At 40.6% G+C, this 18,502-nt stretch overlaps 1 protein-coding gene across 1 annotated transcript in view; it reads left to right on the top strand.

Moving 5' to 3' along the window:
- Positions 1–2,857: 2,857 nt before the first annotated feature.
- The window catches only part of PGM2L1 (phosphoglucomutase 2 like 1), a gene marked incomplete at its 3' end in the record, with an annotated part of 40,351 nt that continues 24,706 nt past the window's right edge, over positions 2,858–18,502 (top strand). The window contains exon 1 of the mRNA XM_084231624.1: positions 2,858–3,099. Coding sequence (XP_084087750.1) covers positions 2,989–3,099 — 111 coding nt within the window. The 5' untranslated portion in view covers positions 2,858–2,988. The remainder of the gene's footprint in view (positions 3,100–18,502) is intronic.

Below are 18,502 nucleotides of genomic sequence, written 5' to 3'. Positions count from 1 at the left end.
GGAGGCCTGCCATATGCCTGGTGAACCCCAATAAAAGACCTGCAAAAACCCACTAAGGACTCTGACTCCTCCTTTACCCGGTCTGCATGGGATCAGAAAACCTGCACTGTGGCCAGTCCTGCCTCTACACATATAAAGCCTAGATGGAGAGCGGAACGAGTGATACTGAGAAAATCTCAATTTTTTGCTACCCTGACAGAACAAGAGCTTTAAGTCTCTTTAGATTTTTCTCTGAAGGATATCCTCTTTCACAACCAAAGTTAGGGCTGCCAGATCTAACAAATAAAAATACATGCCACCTGGGAAAACTCCAACAGAAATTAAAGATCCTGAGCTTTCCCTTACTTACTAGGAAAACCATTATATTCTCTCTTCTGGACACACTTAAACACCGTTCTTGGATTTGATGAGTTCTGGGTCTCCTTGGTTACCTTCAACTCCTAAGCAATATACTGAAGACATTGTGCTAGGTTTCTAGTAAATAATTTGTCTTTTGTGATCTTGCTGATTAAAGCAAGGGCCAGTTGATGCTGGGATTGAATTAAAATTTGTATTTCTCCTGTTTCATATACTTGCCGTATATAATTTCATCTCTTGAAAGTGTTGTTGAATTAGTAGTGTTTCTCAAATTGAATTAAGAATTAACTTACAAAAATGACAGCTTATCAAAATCAATATGCATATAAATCATGATTAGATCTTGTTTAAAAGTAGATTCTGATTCAGAAGAGTTGGGATGGGGCCTGACATTTTGTGTTTCTTAATAAGCTCCCAGAGGATGCCAACACACTGGTCCTGCTATCACACTTTCCTATCAGTAGCAAGATTATGACAACCTGTATCTCAACAGGCATTTGTTAAATACATAGGTATGTAAGCCCTATCCAGATATGCTGATTCAGAATCTCTGGGGCAGTAAACAGGAACATACATTTTAAACAAACTTCTAGGGAGATCTGAGAACCAATTGTCCATGGGTTTGAAATACCCTCTACTATTTTCTCTACTTACTAATTTTCCTTCACTTGCTGCTTTTATAACCAACCCAGACTCTAAATTCTTTAACAGTTATCTGCAGCAAGCATTTACTATTTTTCATGGGCTCTCTTTTCTTGTCTATATCACATGTCCCCAGACAGATTTTTTAAAATGAGTATGTTATATTGTAGTTTCAGCGCCTAATATAATGCTAGTGTAAATATTTAATTATGGTCTTGGACAACGGCGGCGACAGTGAAGGAAAAGTTTTCCTCCAGGACACAAGGGTTGTTTCCCAGGTCTTGAGGGATTAAAAGATCCTGCTGACTTCAAAAAAGGAAACACCTAACAGGTTAGCAAAAACTGTAACTACCAACTATGGCTCGTTAGTTTTCAGGAATTGGCACCACAATCCTTTTGTACCTTTACCTTGGTAGTTTGGATTTTATTGTGGCAAATGGCACTTTAAAGAAATACCCTGGGTTTATGATGTCTTTTATCTATGAACCTCAAAGCACTCTAAAGCCATTTATTTAATACCACAGCCATGGTGCAAATATCATTGCACCCTTCTTATAAAAAGTTGATTAGGGGAAGAGCTGTAAAATACTTCGTCGAAATTATAAGACCAAACAAACAATCTCTGCTGCAGTGAAGTCTGAAAGGTAAGCATCTCTAAGCATCTCCCAGACCTCAAGGTGTGACTTGAAAAATGCGCATTCCGTAGAGAGAACTCCAAAATAAGCAATGTAAGATTATTTCAATAAACTTCTTCCCCAGTATTTCTAAGGTCATTGCTCTGTATCTCTCTTGTGCTGTTGATGAATTCTTATGTGAAGGTTAAATGCTGATTCTCCTTCCCAACTTCCCTGTCTATTTTTCAGTTCTCCCTGTCTTCCAGGTCACTGTGGCAACAGAACAAAAAGAACTTCGGGACGACGAGATCAGCATCGAGGCTGACACCTGGCTCCATCACTTCTGAAAACCCCCTCTCTGAAGACGTACTTTCATCCGCGGAGAGTTTTCTCTGTTTGTAAAATGGGAGTGGCTCACGCCCACCTGCCTCACGGGCTGAGGCAATAGAAAGCGAAGCGCTTCGTAAAAGGTCGGGCACTAAGCGGAGTGGCTACCAGTAGTCCCCCTGACCGTATCAATTCTTGTTTAATTTAATTAATCCTGGGGCCACAGGCGCCACTTAACAGGGACAGGGCGTGCCGCAGGGAACAGCCTCGAGGCAAATCTTTTCCCCTAAAGGCAGGAACAGAGCTCCTTGGGAGTCGTAGTCTTGGCGAAGGTCTCCTCGGGCCTCCGGAAAAGAAAAGAACTACAACTCCCATGAGGCCGAGCGGCTCGAGGCCGGCGCGCCCTCCCTCCCGGCCGGCGCTGGGAGCCCGTAACCGGGCAAGGCGGGGCCGCCGCGGCCGTCGCCCGGCAGGGGGAGCGCTGAGGCGGGGCGCGCGACCGGGCCGTGGCGGTTGCTCGAGATAAAGCGAGGCGCCGGGACTGTGACAAGGATAAAACACAATGCAAAGGGAAAATTAAACATAAAACCCTCTCACTACCTCTGTGGGTCTTAACTCGCGGGGCTGCGCGCCCACGGGCGTCGGGACCGCGAGCCGCCGCGCGCGCCCCAATTCCGGGGGCTCAGCCTGGCGGGGGCGGGGCGGCCGCGCCGGGGCGGGGCCTGGGGGTGCGAGCGCGGCGCGGCCGCCGCCGGGACCCAGACATCTGGGACTGTTGTTCTCCGCGGGCGGGCGGGCGGGATCGCCGCAGTCGCTTGGCCCGGAGACCTGGCGCCGGTGTGGTGGGGCGCGGATGGCCGTAGCGGCCCCTCTCCCGCTCCCTCACAGCTGCGGCGGGAACGGGCGCGAACCCCCTGCGGTTGGCCGCTGATGCCCTTCAGGGAGGAGGCGGCGTCGGGACCCTGCTGAGCGCACCTCAGCCCCTTGCTCCCCTGCAGCTCGGGGTCTCCACGGGCTCCCCAGACCCGCACATCCCCACCTGTCTGCCATGGCTGAAAACGCGGAGGGGGACCTGAACTCCAACCTGCTCCACGCCCCCTACCGCACGGGGGACCCCCAGCTAGACACGGCCATCGGGCAGTGGCTCCGCTGGGACAAGGTGGGTACCTGGTGAGCCCCTCATCCGTGACCCCCTGCACGTCCTCGCACAGACGGTCCTCCCTTTCCTGTCCCCACCCTGAGCTCTGCAGGCTGCAGAGGAGACGGGAGGGCCGTGGGGCGAGGGCCGGCGGGGCTGGGCGTTGCCACCCACCGATGCCCGGGCTGCTTCCCTCAGACCGCCTGAGTGGGGCAGAGACGGCTGCAGCCTCTTGCTTTTGCAGGGCGCGAGGTGGCTGCCTCCCTTCCCCTCCCCAGCCCTCCTTTTATGTGCATGTCGTGGCTCTCAAAAAACAAAATCATCATCCTGAACTAATACCCTTTATAGAGCTATTTCTTTTTCCCCTTTCTGCTCCCTTGGCTTCCTGCTCTGCAAACCTGAACGTGGTTTTTGGCACCCACCCTCCTTGGACGTTTCTAACCGCTGCCCGCTTTCATTCTGGTCTGGGGCTGGTGTGTTTCCACCTCCCGTCGCTAGGTAGTGACTGGTCTTTTATCACTCCCCGTATTCTCTAGTATCACCTTTTGCTCTTGAGAAAGGTAAGGGTTCTCTTACCTCTTACCTCTTTCTTTCCTTTGCTAGGAGTTATTTTCTGGAAGTTACGTGTTCTCCAGGTGTTATATGATGCGTCTGATCCGGAATTGTTTTCCCTTTACCAAACCCCCAAATCTCTCCCCTCCTCAAAGACATGGTGATTTCATCTTGTACAAACATATGGAATGGATCGATGAGAGCCAGAATTAAAATGCAGCTATCTCACTTGTAAAAATGCCCTGGTGGGTCCAACACAGGAAGATGACCCAGGCTTTTGCTTTGTCAAGTGCATTTGTTGAAATAGAGGCAACATATTTTAAATTGCATTCATAATACTGAATTAAACAATCAGTTTAAATTAAACAATCAATTTAAACAATGGTAGTAGGTGAAATAATACTATACAAAAGAATCTCCTAAAGTATTAGCTTTCTGAAAAAGTTTTACTTTGTTCTGTGATTCATGCATTCAGCAAAATAAACTGAGTACTGGGTGATGCTCTAGGGCCTGTTAGAACCAGGGAATGCTAGTGGTAAGGAAGATAGAATGGGTACCTGCCATCAACAAGCCTTCAGTTAGCAGATAAGGAAGACCAACAAACAAGTGCAATGAGTTAGTAGTACTTGGCCATATACATATACTTTCTAATTCTTTCTCTTGAGTTTACACCAGTGCTTCTCAAATCTTAAAAGCCTGGGCATGTTAAAATGCAGATTCTGAATTAGGAGGCCTGGGGTGGGGCTTAAGATTCTACCTGGAAATGAGCCCCTAGGTGATACCAGTGCTGCTGGTCTAAGGATCACGCTTTGGTAGAAAGAGTCTAGAGCTTAATGAATGAATACTGAATGGGAGAGAGAACTAACACCTTTATTGCATTTAAATTGATAATTCATATTTGTGTTGTATTTGAAGTTGATTTGAATAATTTATGTATATTTAAATCAAGTACAAAATCAGTGCTATTCCATTATCATAAAGATCTGTAAAATGAAATGAAACTTTAAAGCCATTCTAGTATTATTTATTAAATGACTGCTGTGAATGTTGTTCTTAGTTGCGGAAGGATACAAAAGAAGTGAGATTCAAAGATTGCTCTTTTGCTTTTAGTTCATTAAGGAGGAGGAAACCCTAAATGCTAAGGCTTGGCTCATAGTACAATGTTAAATACTGCAAACTGACTATATAAATATCTTCAACTGGAAAAACTAAGTAACGTTTGACTATTATCCTTACATAATAATAATTGTTTCTGTGTAAAGCCTCCACTTTCATTGGAATTGTCAGATAATGAATGTGGTTGCCCTTCTGTCTCCCCTAAAGTGAAGGGAAACTGATGAAATTCAGAGACCTGTAGAATTCCAGCAGAACTTAATTTACTAATAGCTATTATGTACACAAAGCCTTTGTTCCTTCAACAATAGGAGTTTGTTTTTCATTGCCATGGTTGAGATCTTTTATTTTTTATTTTATTTTGGTACCCGTGTTGACTTCACACTTTAGCTAACAAATCTCTTGGCTTTTTTAAGATTGTTTGAGTGAAGTAATATTTATAAATTTTCTATGCTGTGCCTAGATATTATTGGGATATATTGAGAGATATGTAAGGACTATAAAATGCAAATACACATAAAAAGATAACACTAGGGTAATATTGGTGGCAATTAAATGGATTATAGGCAGCCAGTTCTTACAGGATTTCAAAAGTAAGAGTGACCTGTGGACTGTGCTAGTCAATGAAAACCTTAAAGAAGGCGGGGTATGTATTTAGAAAATGAGAGCGTTAATGGAAAGTGGAAGAGATATTCTTAATTTATATTTTTAAGTGCCATCTACATACAACACACTGACTGAAACCTTCTCCCCACCTTGGTGCTTCGGTTCTGTGGGTCAGCTATCAAAGGTTAGTTTTTAAGCTAGTCTTTATCAGACTCTTAATTTAGTTACTTTATACTCCACATATCAGTGACACCATCCAGTATTTCTCTTCCTCCTTCTGACTTAATTTCATTTAGCATTATCCCTTCTAGCTCAATGCATCCATGTTGCCACAAATGGCAGTTTATCCTTTTTGATCTCAGAGTAATATTCCATTGTGTATATATACCACATCTTCATGATCCACTCATCTGTTTTGGGGCACTTAGGTTGTTTCCATAATTTACAGTATCTTTTGTAAATAGAGCTACATTAACATGAGAGTGCAAGTTTCTTTTTGAATTAATGTTTTTGAATTTCTGCGGTAGATACCTAGGAGTGGAGTTATTGGATCAAATGGCAGATCCATTTTTAATGCAAAATTGTTAGTTTTAGCCTTAGTGGGATAGACTACTTTAAAAAGTCTTTGTGAAAAAAGTATTATTTGTGTTGAACTTTCAGAATTAATTAAAATTTAGTCTGTCAGCATGGAGAGCAGCCTATTACTAAGCTGAGCTAGAAACTCTAATATGTGGGATCAGAACACTTGTTTCTGCTTTAGCTTAGGCTATATAGAAAGACACTGTAAGGCTTCCCAAGTGGCGCAGGTTGAGCGCTGGGCTGCGAAGCTGCCCGCAACCTCTGCAACACCAGTTCTATCCTCCGCTGCCGGCGAGGGTCCCACATGGTGCGCAGACCGCTGCTCCCCTCAGCAGTGTACTTCAGTCCTTCTGCCTGTTCTGCTCCCCGCTCTGGCTCTGGTGAATTCTCTCACCCTCCCACGCTTCTGACTGTACCCAGTGCTTGTATAATTAAATAAATAAATCTTTTTAAAAAAAACCTTCGGGCCTCCTCTGGTGGCACAGCGGTTGAGCGCTGGGTTGTGAGGCTGCCCGCAGCCTCTGCAGCGCCAGTTAGATCCTCGGCCACTGGCGAGGGTCCCAGGGGGGGAAAAAAAAATCTTCAAATATTTATTAAAAAAAAAAAAAAGACACTGTAGACACCAGGTCATAGAAGGTCTTTAGTGGGCTTGAATAAAGGCCTTTCTGTTAAAAATAAAATAATGCAACAAGACAGGATATGTATTGGGGCACCCTGGGGTACCCATGAGTTTCTATGTGGTGGCATATTCTGTTGGTAAATTTACCATAATCCGGCCTCTGATCCTCTGCTGTTCTATGTCTCTAGACAGATTTGTTAGCCCAACTTGTCTCAGGTGGACTCCCTTTCCTTAATGTCTTAGAAGTGGATGTCTGAATTCAGAGTGCCATTTTATTAACTTATAGTACAGATATAACAGCTACGTGGATTTGTTTCTAATTGGGGTGCTTTCTAGTTGCATCATAAGTAGAGTCAAAGAGTCAGTGGTTGGCCTCCCTGGTGGTGCAAGGGGTTAAGACACAACCTATGAAGCTGTCCGCAGCCACTGCAGCACGAGTTTGATCCCCGGCCAGGGAGCTACCCACATGGTGCAGCAGCCTTTCCAGACTCACCTGCTACTCCCCACAGCAGTGTATTTCAGTCAGTCTGCCTGTTCTGTTCCCCATTCTGTCTCTGGTGAATCCTCTCACCCCACCCCAAATCTCTGGCCTTTACCCCAGTTCTTGTATGAATAAATAAATAAATCTTTAAAAAAAAAAAGTCAGTGGTTACAAAATCAAAATCCAGGGAATCAGATATATGGCATAAATGTTTAACAATTACAGCCTGTAATAAGTAAATGCATCCATCTCCTGTGATGGCAGTAGCTTGCTGCTGGAACCCAACAAACCTGTGGATCGAGGTGTTCCTTCTCCAGGCAGTACACACACTCTTCTACATTGCCTTTTCCCTTCTGTGCTCTAGGAATGACCAAAGCTCCTGCTGCCTTCCTAGTTTATTCCTTTGGTGTTTTTGTACCTTCTATCTAATTACAGGCAGCTCTTGCTGGCCTAGAAGCCAGTATCTTTCTGGTCCACTGTAAATGTTAACTTCTTAGAAGTAACTAAGATAAAAAAAAAATACCCAAGATATTAAGCACTGGTGGAATGTAAGTGAGTGGGTGACAAGTGGGATGGGACAAAAGGCAAAGCTGCTCAGCCAGGTAGCTATAGCCACAGCCACTATATATTGACAGTAATGTGAAAGCAGGACCTACCTGGTGGCACAGGGGTTAAATCTCAGCACTGTCAAGCTATCACCAGCCACTGAGGCAAGAATTCAATCCCAGGTCAGGGAGCTAACCCACTTGGTGCAGCAGACTTCCTGTCTCACCCACTGCTCTGCTCAGCAGTGTATTTCAGTCATTCTGCCTGTTCCGCTCCCTGCTCTGTCCCTGGTGAATCCTCTCACCCTCTTGCACCTCTGGCCTACACCCCAGTTCTTATATGCATAAATAAATAAAATAAATTTCTAAAAGTAATAATAATAAGGAGGTAGGAATTAGCCATGGCATCTTGAGAAATAGTGAGTAGAACATTCTGGTCTCAGAATGTAGGTCTATGTTAAGAAAGAGTAGACTGTACGGTTAAAGATGAGGTAGGTTAGTCTAGGGTTATGAAAAGACAAAGTAGGGGGGAAAAAAAGACTTCAATCTAAGCCAGTGATTTTTCAGACATCTAGTAATGAATGTTTTTTTAAAGAAAATATAAGACAGATTTTAAAAAGAAGTGAATAAATTCCCTCTTAAATCATCACTCTGTGATGGAAAGTATACCCAAATTCTACAAAGTTGGTCGAGTCTAATTTCATTGTATATGGGCCCAAAGAAGTTATGGGAATTATCCAGTTGTGGGTAGAACCTGGGTCAGAGCTTAGATCTGCCACCGATTTCAATCCAATTTTTATAATAGTCTACATTACATTTTTCGGTTCCCATTTTCCAGTACTTTGTTAATTTGACATTTAATCAATGAAGAGTGCAGAATACCTTAATTTTTGAAGTGAAGATTTATTAATTTTTGGAAATTCTAGTACTTATTCTTGAATTTATTTGTATAATGTTCCAAACTTTGTAAAATTAAGTACATTTCATTTGATATTCAGCAGCAACCCTGCATGGCTGTCAAGTGAGGTAGTAGTTATTTCCATATTTGTAAGTAAAGAAACAGCCTCAGAAAAGAAGAGTAGAATCTAGGTCTTTTGTCCTTTACTGTAGTTTTTCTTAACACTGTCCAGTGATTCTAAAATTCAAACATACAGTAACTGTTAGATAATATTATAAGCCAAATTACAGAGACCTCATTAAATCCATTTTATTAGCTTTTGTAAAAGCTGAAGTAGGATGTAATATTCTGCAGAATAAGTTGCCATGGAATTTTTTTTTTTAAAGAACTGAATTTGCTGCTCAACAGTTGCTTTGATCTCCTTGGTAACAACATTTCTCTCTCTGTCCAAGAAATCGAGCACATATAATTAAGGGTTTGGATTTATTTTCCTTTAAGAAGTAAAATTACTTTTCTTTACAAATTTCTTATATCTTCTCCTTAGCTTAGGTCTTTTTACATTGATTTTGTTTTTATTTAATTCAAAAAAATACATGCTTATAATAAAAATGTAGTACAAAAGGAACTATAATGGGTAATACTCCTCATTGTTTCTCCTCATCCTTAGTTTCTTCTTAGAACAGTCTATGGGGGGCCTCCCTGGTGGCACAGCGGTTGAGCACTGGGTTGCGAAGCTGCCCGCAGCCTCTGCAGCGCCGGTTTGATCCCCGGCTGCTCCCCTGCAGCGCCATGCGTGCAGACCTCTCCTGCCGCCCGCTGCTCCCCTCAGCAGTGTACTTCGGTCCTTCTACCTGTTCTGCTCCCAGTTCTGGCTCTGGTGAATTCTCTCACCCTCCCGCGCTTCTGACTGTACCCAGTGCTTGTATAAATAAATAAATAAATCTTAAAAAAAAAACAAAAAACAGTCTGTGGGTATCAATGACTAGCCAAGAACCAAGTTATGTAAAGAGATGCATGAAATATATGAAAAACAAAGCAATGGGCACAGGAAAAAAAAAAAAACCCAGGTAAATCAGGGAACATAAGAACTTGAAATTTTTTATTTAAAAATATAATTATTCCATAAAATAAGGAGAGATGCCATGAGAAAAAGGAACAGGACACAAGAATGAATGAGCTCTGGAAAATTAAGGGGAGGGGGGAGGTTGACTGCATCCTTCCACCCCATAAGAAGCAATAGAAAATATGAAAGTTAAGATTGAGAAAACCTTAACAGTAAAAGTGAGAAATAAGAGGGAAGTTGACATGAAGGAACTATCCCAGGAAGCCCAATCAATGTAAAGAACTTCATGACAGCAGTGCACTAGGTCCACGCTGGGTTTCAACAAAAATATGTCTTGAAAAAGAATGTAACATTTATGGCATAAATAATAAAAAGCTTCAAGATGTTAATGATACAGTGAAGATGGCATGTTATATCTGACAACATCAACAAAAAGAGAAACAGCTATCTACTGATGGAAGAGAGGGAGGGAGGGAAAGGGAAGCCCGGAAGGAAGGGAGGGGGACCTGAATAAGCAAGTCACCATCCAAAAATGAGACAAACTAAACTATGGTATGATTTTGTTTTGTTTTTTTTAAGATTTATTTATTTATTTATACAAGCCCTGGGTACAGTCAGAAGCGCGGGAGGGTGAGAGAATTCACCAGAGCAGAGCGGGGAGCAGAGCAGGCAGACTGATGAAATATACTGCTGAGGGGAGCAGCGGGCACGGCAGGAGAGGTCTGCGTGCCAGGTGGGACCCTTGCCCGGCTGCCGGGGGATCTAACCAATGCCGCAGAGGCTGCAGGCAGTTTCACAGCCCAGCACTCAACCACTGCGCCACTGGAAGCCCTATGGTATGATTTTGTATGGTTCATTGATAGAGCTTATGAAAAAATTCATTTGATCTCAACACCTTCAGGAGATACAAGTTAGGCCTGAAGAAAAGGAAGTTTTATCTGAACCCACTACTAGGGTCTTCAGTGAACAATATTTAAATAGTCTTAGCCTAGTGCTTACCTTATTTTCAATTTTCAGGATCAATCTGAAGACAAAACACAAGATTTAATTGTTTATTTATGAAACAGACCTCTAGAACTTTCCCATCTTGCAAACCTGAAATTCTATATCTTTATTTTTTTTTTAAAGATTCATTCATCCATGCATATAAGAGCTGGGGTACAGCCCAGAGATGTGGGGGCTGAGAGGGTTCACCAGAGACAGAGTGGGGAACAGAACAGACAGACTGACGGAAATACACTGCTGAGGGGAGCAGCAGGCAAGTCAGGAGAGGTCTGCCTCGTCATGTGGGTTGCTTCCTGGCCGCCAGGGATCAAACTTATGCTGCAGAGGCTGCGGATTCTTTCATAGTGCAGTGCCTAACCCCTTGCTCCACCAGGGAGGCCCTGAAATTCTGTATCTTTACATGAGTCCCCCATCCCTCTTCCCACTACCCTGTTCCCATCCCTGGCCACCGGTAACTACCACAGGACTTTCTGATTCTGTAAATTTAGTAACCTTTAGTTACCTCTTTTAAGTGGGATCATACAGTATTTCTCTTTCTGTGGCTGACTCATTTCACTTAGCAAAATGTCCTCAAAATTCATGTTGTAGCATGTGCTATTTTCCTATTAAAGATTGAATAATATTTATAGACCCCATTTTGTTTATCATTCATTCATCAGTGGACATTTGGGATGTAGCCACCTTCTGTTGTGGATAATGCTGCTTTAAGCATGGGTGTGCAAATATCTCTTCAAGACCCAGCTTTCAAAAGTGGGATTGCTGGAACAGAATGTAGATGTTTTCAAAACAGAAAGTAGTGTGAAACAAAGCATAATTTGGGTTTTGACTTATTGTGCTTTGCTTCTTGCTACTTTCTGTCCTTCAGAAATTTGTTGAAATCTCACCCACTCATCCTTTCCCAGTTCTTTTTTTTAGTCTTTTTATTCCTTTACTGTTATTTCAATGAGTTCTCAGGATGCAGAGCCAAGTGCTTGAATCTTTCATTTTCAATTAAATGAAATTTAATTCCTTTTTTCCCCCCAAATTAAATATTTACTTGAAACTGGAAAGAACCAAAATGTCCTTTAACAGATTCATGGACAAAGAAACTGGTATATCCATACAATAGAATGTTATTTAGTGATTGTTTTCAAATGAGATTTCAAGCCACATAAATACATGGAGAAACCTTTTATGCATACTACATGGTGACAAAAGGCAATCTGAATATTACATACTGTAATATTCCAAGTATATGTCATTTTGAAGAAGATAAAATTTCTAGACAAAGTAAAAAGATCGTGGTTGTCAGGAGAGAAAAGGGAAGAAATGGAGCACAATGGATTTTTAGGGCAATGCAGCTGTTCTGTATATAATGGTGGACATTGGGTGTGTCCATTTGTCTGAACCCATAGAGCTGTACAACAAAAACAGTGAGCCATAATGTAAACTGGAGATTTAATTCATAATAATGTATCAATATTGGATCCGATGACAGCAAATGTACTACTCTAACAGGAGATGTTAACAATAAACTGTGAGGGGAAGATTTACAGGTATTCCCTGTACTGTTTGCTCAATTTTCTGTACACCTACAACTCTCTGTGAAATCACTTATGGATTTAAAAATATATAGTGTGTGTACTTGAAAGGGAAGAAATTCATATTTTAAAAGCCTTTGCTTCTTTCCTACTTGAAATTCTCCAAAATAGGTAGACTTGCTACTTCTGCTTTTTATAATGTTTGGGGCCTTCTTTGCCCTGTTTTTTTTTTTTTTTTTCTTTCATAAAGGATTTTTGTATAGTTTCTTCCAGTTTTCTACAAGACTATTTTAAAGCTTATTTGGATATGTTTTTGAACTAGAATATTCTCTCCGTCACTTTCTTCCTTCTTATTTGAAAAATCAGAGACAGCATGAAAAACTAAGAAAAAGGAATTTATCTTCATTTGGTCCTGTGATATTTTACTTATATTTTAAATTAGCAAAAGAATGTAAATAGTATATTTACTATGTCAATTTATTCCCTCCCTTGACAATCTTAACTAGATTTCTTTCATCTCTCTTTGTGGAGAAATAGCATAATTGACTTGTTGAAATCTTCTTTACCTGTTTTATATGTCTGTTCTGCTTAGAAATGTTTATCCCCCAAGTAAAAATTGTTTAGTGATTTAGTACAGATTTCACTAATGGAGTTTTGTTTTTTGTTTTGTTTTGTTTTGTTTTTCCATTAGTCAGTTGCTCTGTTTTTGCTAATTAGTACTGAGGCTGCTGCCCTCTGGTGTTGGGAATTAATGGAAATAATAATTAAGTCTGGTTGGGGAGAATACACAGGTAGTGTATCCAATCCTGCCTGGGATCTTTTACACCAAATAATTTAATGAGCACCTTATCTTACCAAATAAAACTATGAAGTGGTCATAGTCAGTGCCTAAAAGACTATAGAAATTATAAACAAAAAAAAATACTATGCTTCTCAGATACAAAGGCATTTTAGCTTTCAACTAACCAGAACCTACCTTGTTAGAAAATCTCTTCAATGGTAGTAGTGTTTTTATTTTGTGGTTTTGCTTCAGAAATTTCTTGTGTCATTTTCCCTCTGGAATGTTGCAATTTTTATGTAAGTCAAAATTAGGAAAAAACCTTAAAACCCACCAATAGGAGAAAGGATAAATAAACTAGAACTCTGCAGCAATTAAAAAGAATAGTATAGATCTTCGCAATGGAATATTATTCAGCAATCGAAAAAGATAAAATCATGCCATTTACAGGGCCTCCCCGGTGGCGCAGCGGTTGAGCGCTGGGTTGCGAAGCTGCCCGTGGCCGGTTCGATCCCCGGCTGCTCCCCGGCCACCGGAGGAGGGTCCCGTATGGCGCGCAGACCTCTCCTGCCGCCCGCTGCTCCCCTCAGCAGTGTACTTCGATCCTTCTGCCTGCTCTGCTCCCCGCTCTGGCTCTGGTGAATTCTCTCACCCTCCCGCGCTTCTGACTGTACCCAGTGCATGTATAAACAAAACAAACAAACAAACCAGCAAACAAATAAATAAAGCATGCCTCTATAAAAAAAAAAAAAATCATGCCATTTACAGCAACGTGGATGGAGCTAGAAGGAATTATGCTCAATGAAATAAGCTAGAAGGAAAAAGAAAAACATCGGATGGTTTCACTTATAGCAGGAATATAGGGGAACCTAGTAAGACATCAGTGTAAAAAAAATGACAACAGTACAAAACACAACAAAGCAAAAACAGACAATTATAAAGCAGAGACATCCTGCAGGGGAGGAGGAGGGAGAGGGATCAGAGGGAGGGAGGGAGAACAGGGGACTGAAGTGATGGTGCACGGGTGCATTGGGGAAGGAAATTCCATGGGGACCACACCTGAGGGGGTGGGGGGGAAGCAAATATTGTTTAAAAATGAACAACCATATAAAAATTTAAAAAATAAGGATAGTATAGATCTATATATGCTGAAAGAACCTCTAAGACATGTAGAGAGAGAAAAGCAAATTGTAGAGCATCATGTACAACTTGATACCATATAAAATAAAAGAAGTTAAAGCAAAACCACTTCTATACGTGTGTAAATGTGGAATTTTTAAATAAGGAAAATGTGTTGATGTGGTTCATAATTAATAATTCATAATACAAACAAAGAACATTTAGGTAAATGGTCAACAGATTGACAATGGTTTTTAAGAGCAATAGGTATTCAAAGATAGGAAGTCTCTGTAAGAACCAGAATTTAAGACTGGGCCTTGAAGGATAAGGCCCAGTGAATGAGAATAGATGATGAGCTAGTAGGGTGGAGGGAGAGGGCGACATTCTAGTTACCACTACCCTACAAGGGAGAGGGAGAAGAAGAAGGTCCAGTTACCAACTATTGGCGCAACATTTAGTTGCAGCTGCAGGAGGTGGCGGGATGTGGCATCTGTCACATCTGGAACCAGGGCCTGCAACACTGCAACAGGGCAAAGTCTTACCAAGTTCTGCCACCATCTGGATGAGAAAGGCCCCCAAACAGGGGAAGCAAAGGCCTGATGCCCCACGGGCTGCTAAGGCAGCTACTTTCATAAGAGTTCCAATGAGAAAGTGAGCAAACCCAAATGCATCACTCCTTATTAAAGGCTCCCACCCCTTTCCAGCAGCCAGCTCACTCAACGTGCCAGGGGTGGAGTTCAGACCGTGGCACTACACAGGCATCCTCCCCTCCAGCTTGGGGAGTTCTAGACAGGGGATAGAGTTCAGCCCCTTGTCTGTACCAAGCCACGCTAACAATTTTACTGTTTCTTCCAGAAAATTTTCCTGGGTATAGAAATCCACACTGCCAGTTTTTTTTAGTGCATTAAAAATGTAATCTGATTGTTCGCCAGTTTACATTGTTGTTGAAAAGTCAACTTAGACTAACTTGTTCCTTTGAAGGAATTACATTGCACATATGGTTTATATGCTTCCCTTCTTAATAAAATGTATTTTCTTAATGTTATTAAAATTCAAATGTGGGTTTTAATCTACTATTCTAATGATATACTTTTTGTTTAACCACTTTTCTATTGGATATGCAGTTTGCTTGTCTATTATTATTTTTATTATTATTATTGACATTAGTGAATATCCTCATGACTAGATCATAGCATGTATCCATGACTATTTCCTTGGTATTAATTTCCAGTAGAGTTGCTGGAACAAAGACTATTTAATATTTAAGTTACTTATAACATTGGCAAATTGTCACCTGAGATATTGTATCAATATATACCCCTTCTATAGATATATAGCCATAGGTAGTGACCATTCATAAGTGTTCCAGTTGGCAGGCCCAGCTAGACCCCAGCTGACAGTCAATGCTACTACCAGAGATAGAGTACACATGCCTTCCGATGAATCCAGGACACAAAATTAAGAGTATTCCACCTGAGGTCCCAGACATTGTGAGACAGAGACAAGTCACCATGGCTGTGCCCTTTCTGAATTTCTGACCGAGAGTAACCATGAGATAGTATAGTGAGTGTTGTTACCACAGCCATAGCAATTAACATAGCCTCCCTTTTTGGCCCCGGGCTTAATAATTTTTAAGGCTCTTAATAAAATTTGGGGGTGAAAATTGGTATCTCAATTTAATTTTCATTTCCTTTATTACTAGAGAGAAACTATTAGGAAATAATAGTGGCATACTGGCCACTATAGATATCATTTCAAGCTTAGTAATTCTAATACTGAACTCATCTCTCTACCCTCCATCCTAGCCCTCCAATTCCCACTCATTTTTCAGTTCAGATATTACTTCCTGACTCTGCTCTTTTTTCTTCAATCCATTCTGAATTAGAGACTTCTGTGTATTCCATTAGCATAATGGAACTCACTGCCATTTTAATACTTCGCATATTCTTTGTGGTAATTGCCTTTGGCTTATCTTTACTCCTCACTAGTTCTTGAGATTTGTGAGGGCAGAACAATCTTCATTGTCCTTATAGTGTCTCCTATGCCTAGAAAATAGAATGTGCTAATATATATTTAAAAACATTTACCAACTGAGAGCCAGGCTCTGTTCTCCTTGCTGAAGATATAGTAACAATTAAAGTAACATTTTTTTTTTTGAGTGATTGACTGAATTGTGTATATTTGTTCTTTAATTTAGCCTCAGAGAAAAACATGAAATTATTTGTGTATAGGCCTTTATCTTTAAAAGTATAGACTCTTAATTAGGAAATTTATTTCAGTTGGGAGTTCTTGCGTTTGATTGCATGATAACTTACTCTTACTCTAATATTTTCTTTTTCTAATGTTTACTTTTCCTGAGAGAAGTGACTATTTGTCACTGTTACTAACAATCAGTGAGGACAAATGAAGTATCTTCTGCATACAGGGTATAGTGTAGGTAGTAGAGGAAGCAAAGATATTTAGGAAATGGTCTCTGATGTCAAAGAAGATACCCCATTATGGAAGTAATTGGTGTTTTAAAGAGAATTCCCACTGCCATCTGTTAACTTGTTTTTTCATACTTACTTTTGAGTGACATTGCACTTGAGATTATAGAAAAAATACAGAATACCAAGAACATATGGTTATTTCCCTCAAAACATTTATAAAATAAGGATTTTGATGAATGTTGAGTTTATGAATGGCAAAAAGAATTCTTGGAAAGGCAGAAACGAGGAGGAGGAATGAACGGGGATAGAATTCAGTATAGAGAGAAAGCATTCAATTGGGCATCTCATGGTCCAGCCTTATTTCACATTGAGCACAGACATTAACTACTGTATTAATTTAGGCACAGTCTAAGTTGCTGAAACAAAGATTATAAAACACAGTAGTTTATAGCAGAGAGAAGATAATTTCTCTCATAACATTCAGAGATCAGTGATAATCGAGGGCTGATGGGGTGGCTGTACCCTTCTCACTGTGCTCTTCTCTACTGTTGATCCCTTACATGGGAAAAAAAATATATTGGTTAGCAAGAGTACATTTTTGACTCAATAAGGAAGTGTCTGTTTTGGAAAACAAGTTCAGCTTCAGGACTCCAGACCTGGGTCTTCAAGACAACTGACCCTTAGAAAAAATTGTCGTGTTCATGCTTCAGATTTTCAAATTGCAGTTTCCTGTTTTAGCTTCTGTTTAGAAATAAGCTTTAAAATTTCCCCTATAGATATATAAAACTGATATTACTGTTTAAGCACCAACCTCTGTCAATAATGTTACTGACAGCTTTGCAATTTTAGATATATTTGAATTACTAAAAAATCTGTTTTCTATATTGCCTCTTTATTTTATTGAAAGCTCCGCCTTCTACCATGGAGTTGGCTATGAGCCCCACCTACTGGCTTGGGGGTTGCTCTTCACTATTCCCCTTATAATTGTAGCCCTGAAAATCTTATTGTTATATTTTTCTCTTAATAATTATTTTTTTTATGTAGGCTGTGTATTTTATAGTGTACATCATTTAAAAAATAGAGTCATTATATTAGTCTTTTTCCTGGTCCCTTATTTAGGTTTTCTAAATTCCTGCTATGAGTGAGACCATCTGGTATTTTTCTTTTTCTTTCTGGCTTATTTCACTGAGCATGATCCCTTCCAGCTCCATCCATGTTGCTGCAAATGGCATGAGTTTATCTTTTTTGATTGATAATATTCCATGAAAATGCATACATTGTACAAAAATGAAAATGATGTAAAAAATTTATAAAATTAAAAAAATATTTTAAAAAAGAGTCATTGAATCTAGACTATATTTTCACATGTATAGACATATTCATATACATATATATACACACACACCATCCATTTTAAACATATTACAATTTCAGATCATCAGAATTTCCATGACTTCTAGTGACTAGTTTCTGACTTTTACTCATTAATTTCCATTATAACCAGAGAACCTTTATGTTTAAATTATATACACTTGACCCTTAGAAAACTCAGGTCTTAGGGGCACTGACCCCACAAAATTGAAAAATCTATGTATAATTTAAGTCGGCCCACTGTGTCCACAGGTACCACATCCACAGATTCAGTTGACATCACAACTCACAGAAAAAAATCTGCATATAAGTAGACGCAAGCAGTTCAAACCCTAGTTGTTCAAGGGTCAACTATATTAATATGTTTTTATTTCTTTGAAGTAGAAATTTGTTCTAATATTTAGTACTTTGAGGTAACTTAGTCTATGATTTAAATATTCATTGTCATTGTAATAGACTCTAGATGTAGATCTAAGCAGATATTATGAATGAAATCCATACGGTATATACAGCATGGAAGAGAGAAATTACAATTCTTAATTTTCTTAATATTTGAGTCTTTCTCCTTCAAAAAATTCTAGGGCCTCCCCTGGTGGCTTAGCAGTTGGGCTGTGGGCTGCGAAGCCGCCCGCAGCCTCTGCAGTGCCGGTTCAATCCCGGGCCACCGGCGAGGGTCCCACATGGCGTGCAGACCTCTCCTGCTGCGCCTGCTGCTCCCTTCAGCAGTGTATTTCGTCAGTCTGCCT

The sequence above is a fragment of the Talpa europaea genome, assembly GCF_964194135.1.
Source record: "Talpa europaea genome assembly, chromosome: 1".
Lineage (NCBI taxonomy): Eukaryota > Metazoa > Chordata > Mammalia > Eulipotyphla > Talpidae > Talpa > Talpa europaea.
The sequence above is the reverse complement of the archived record's forward strand: the minus strand, read 5'-3'. Positions and strand labels throughout refer to the sequence as shown.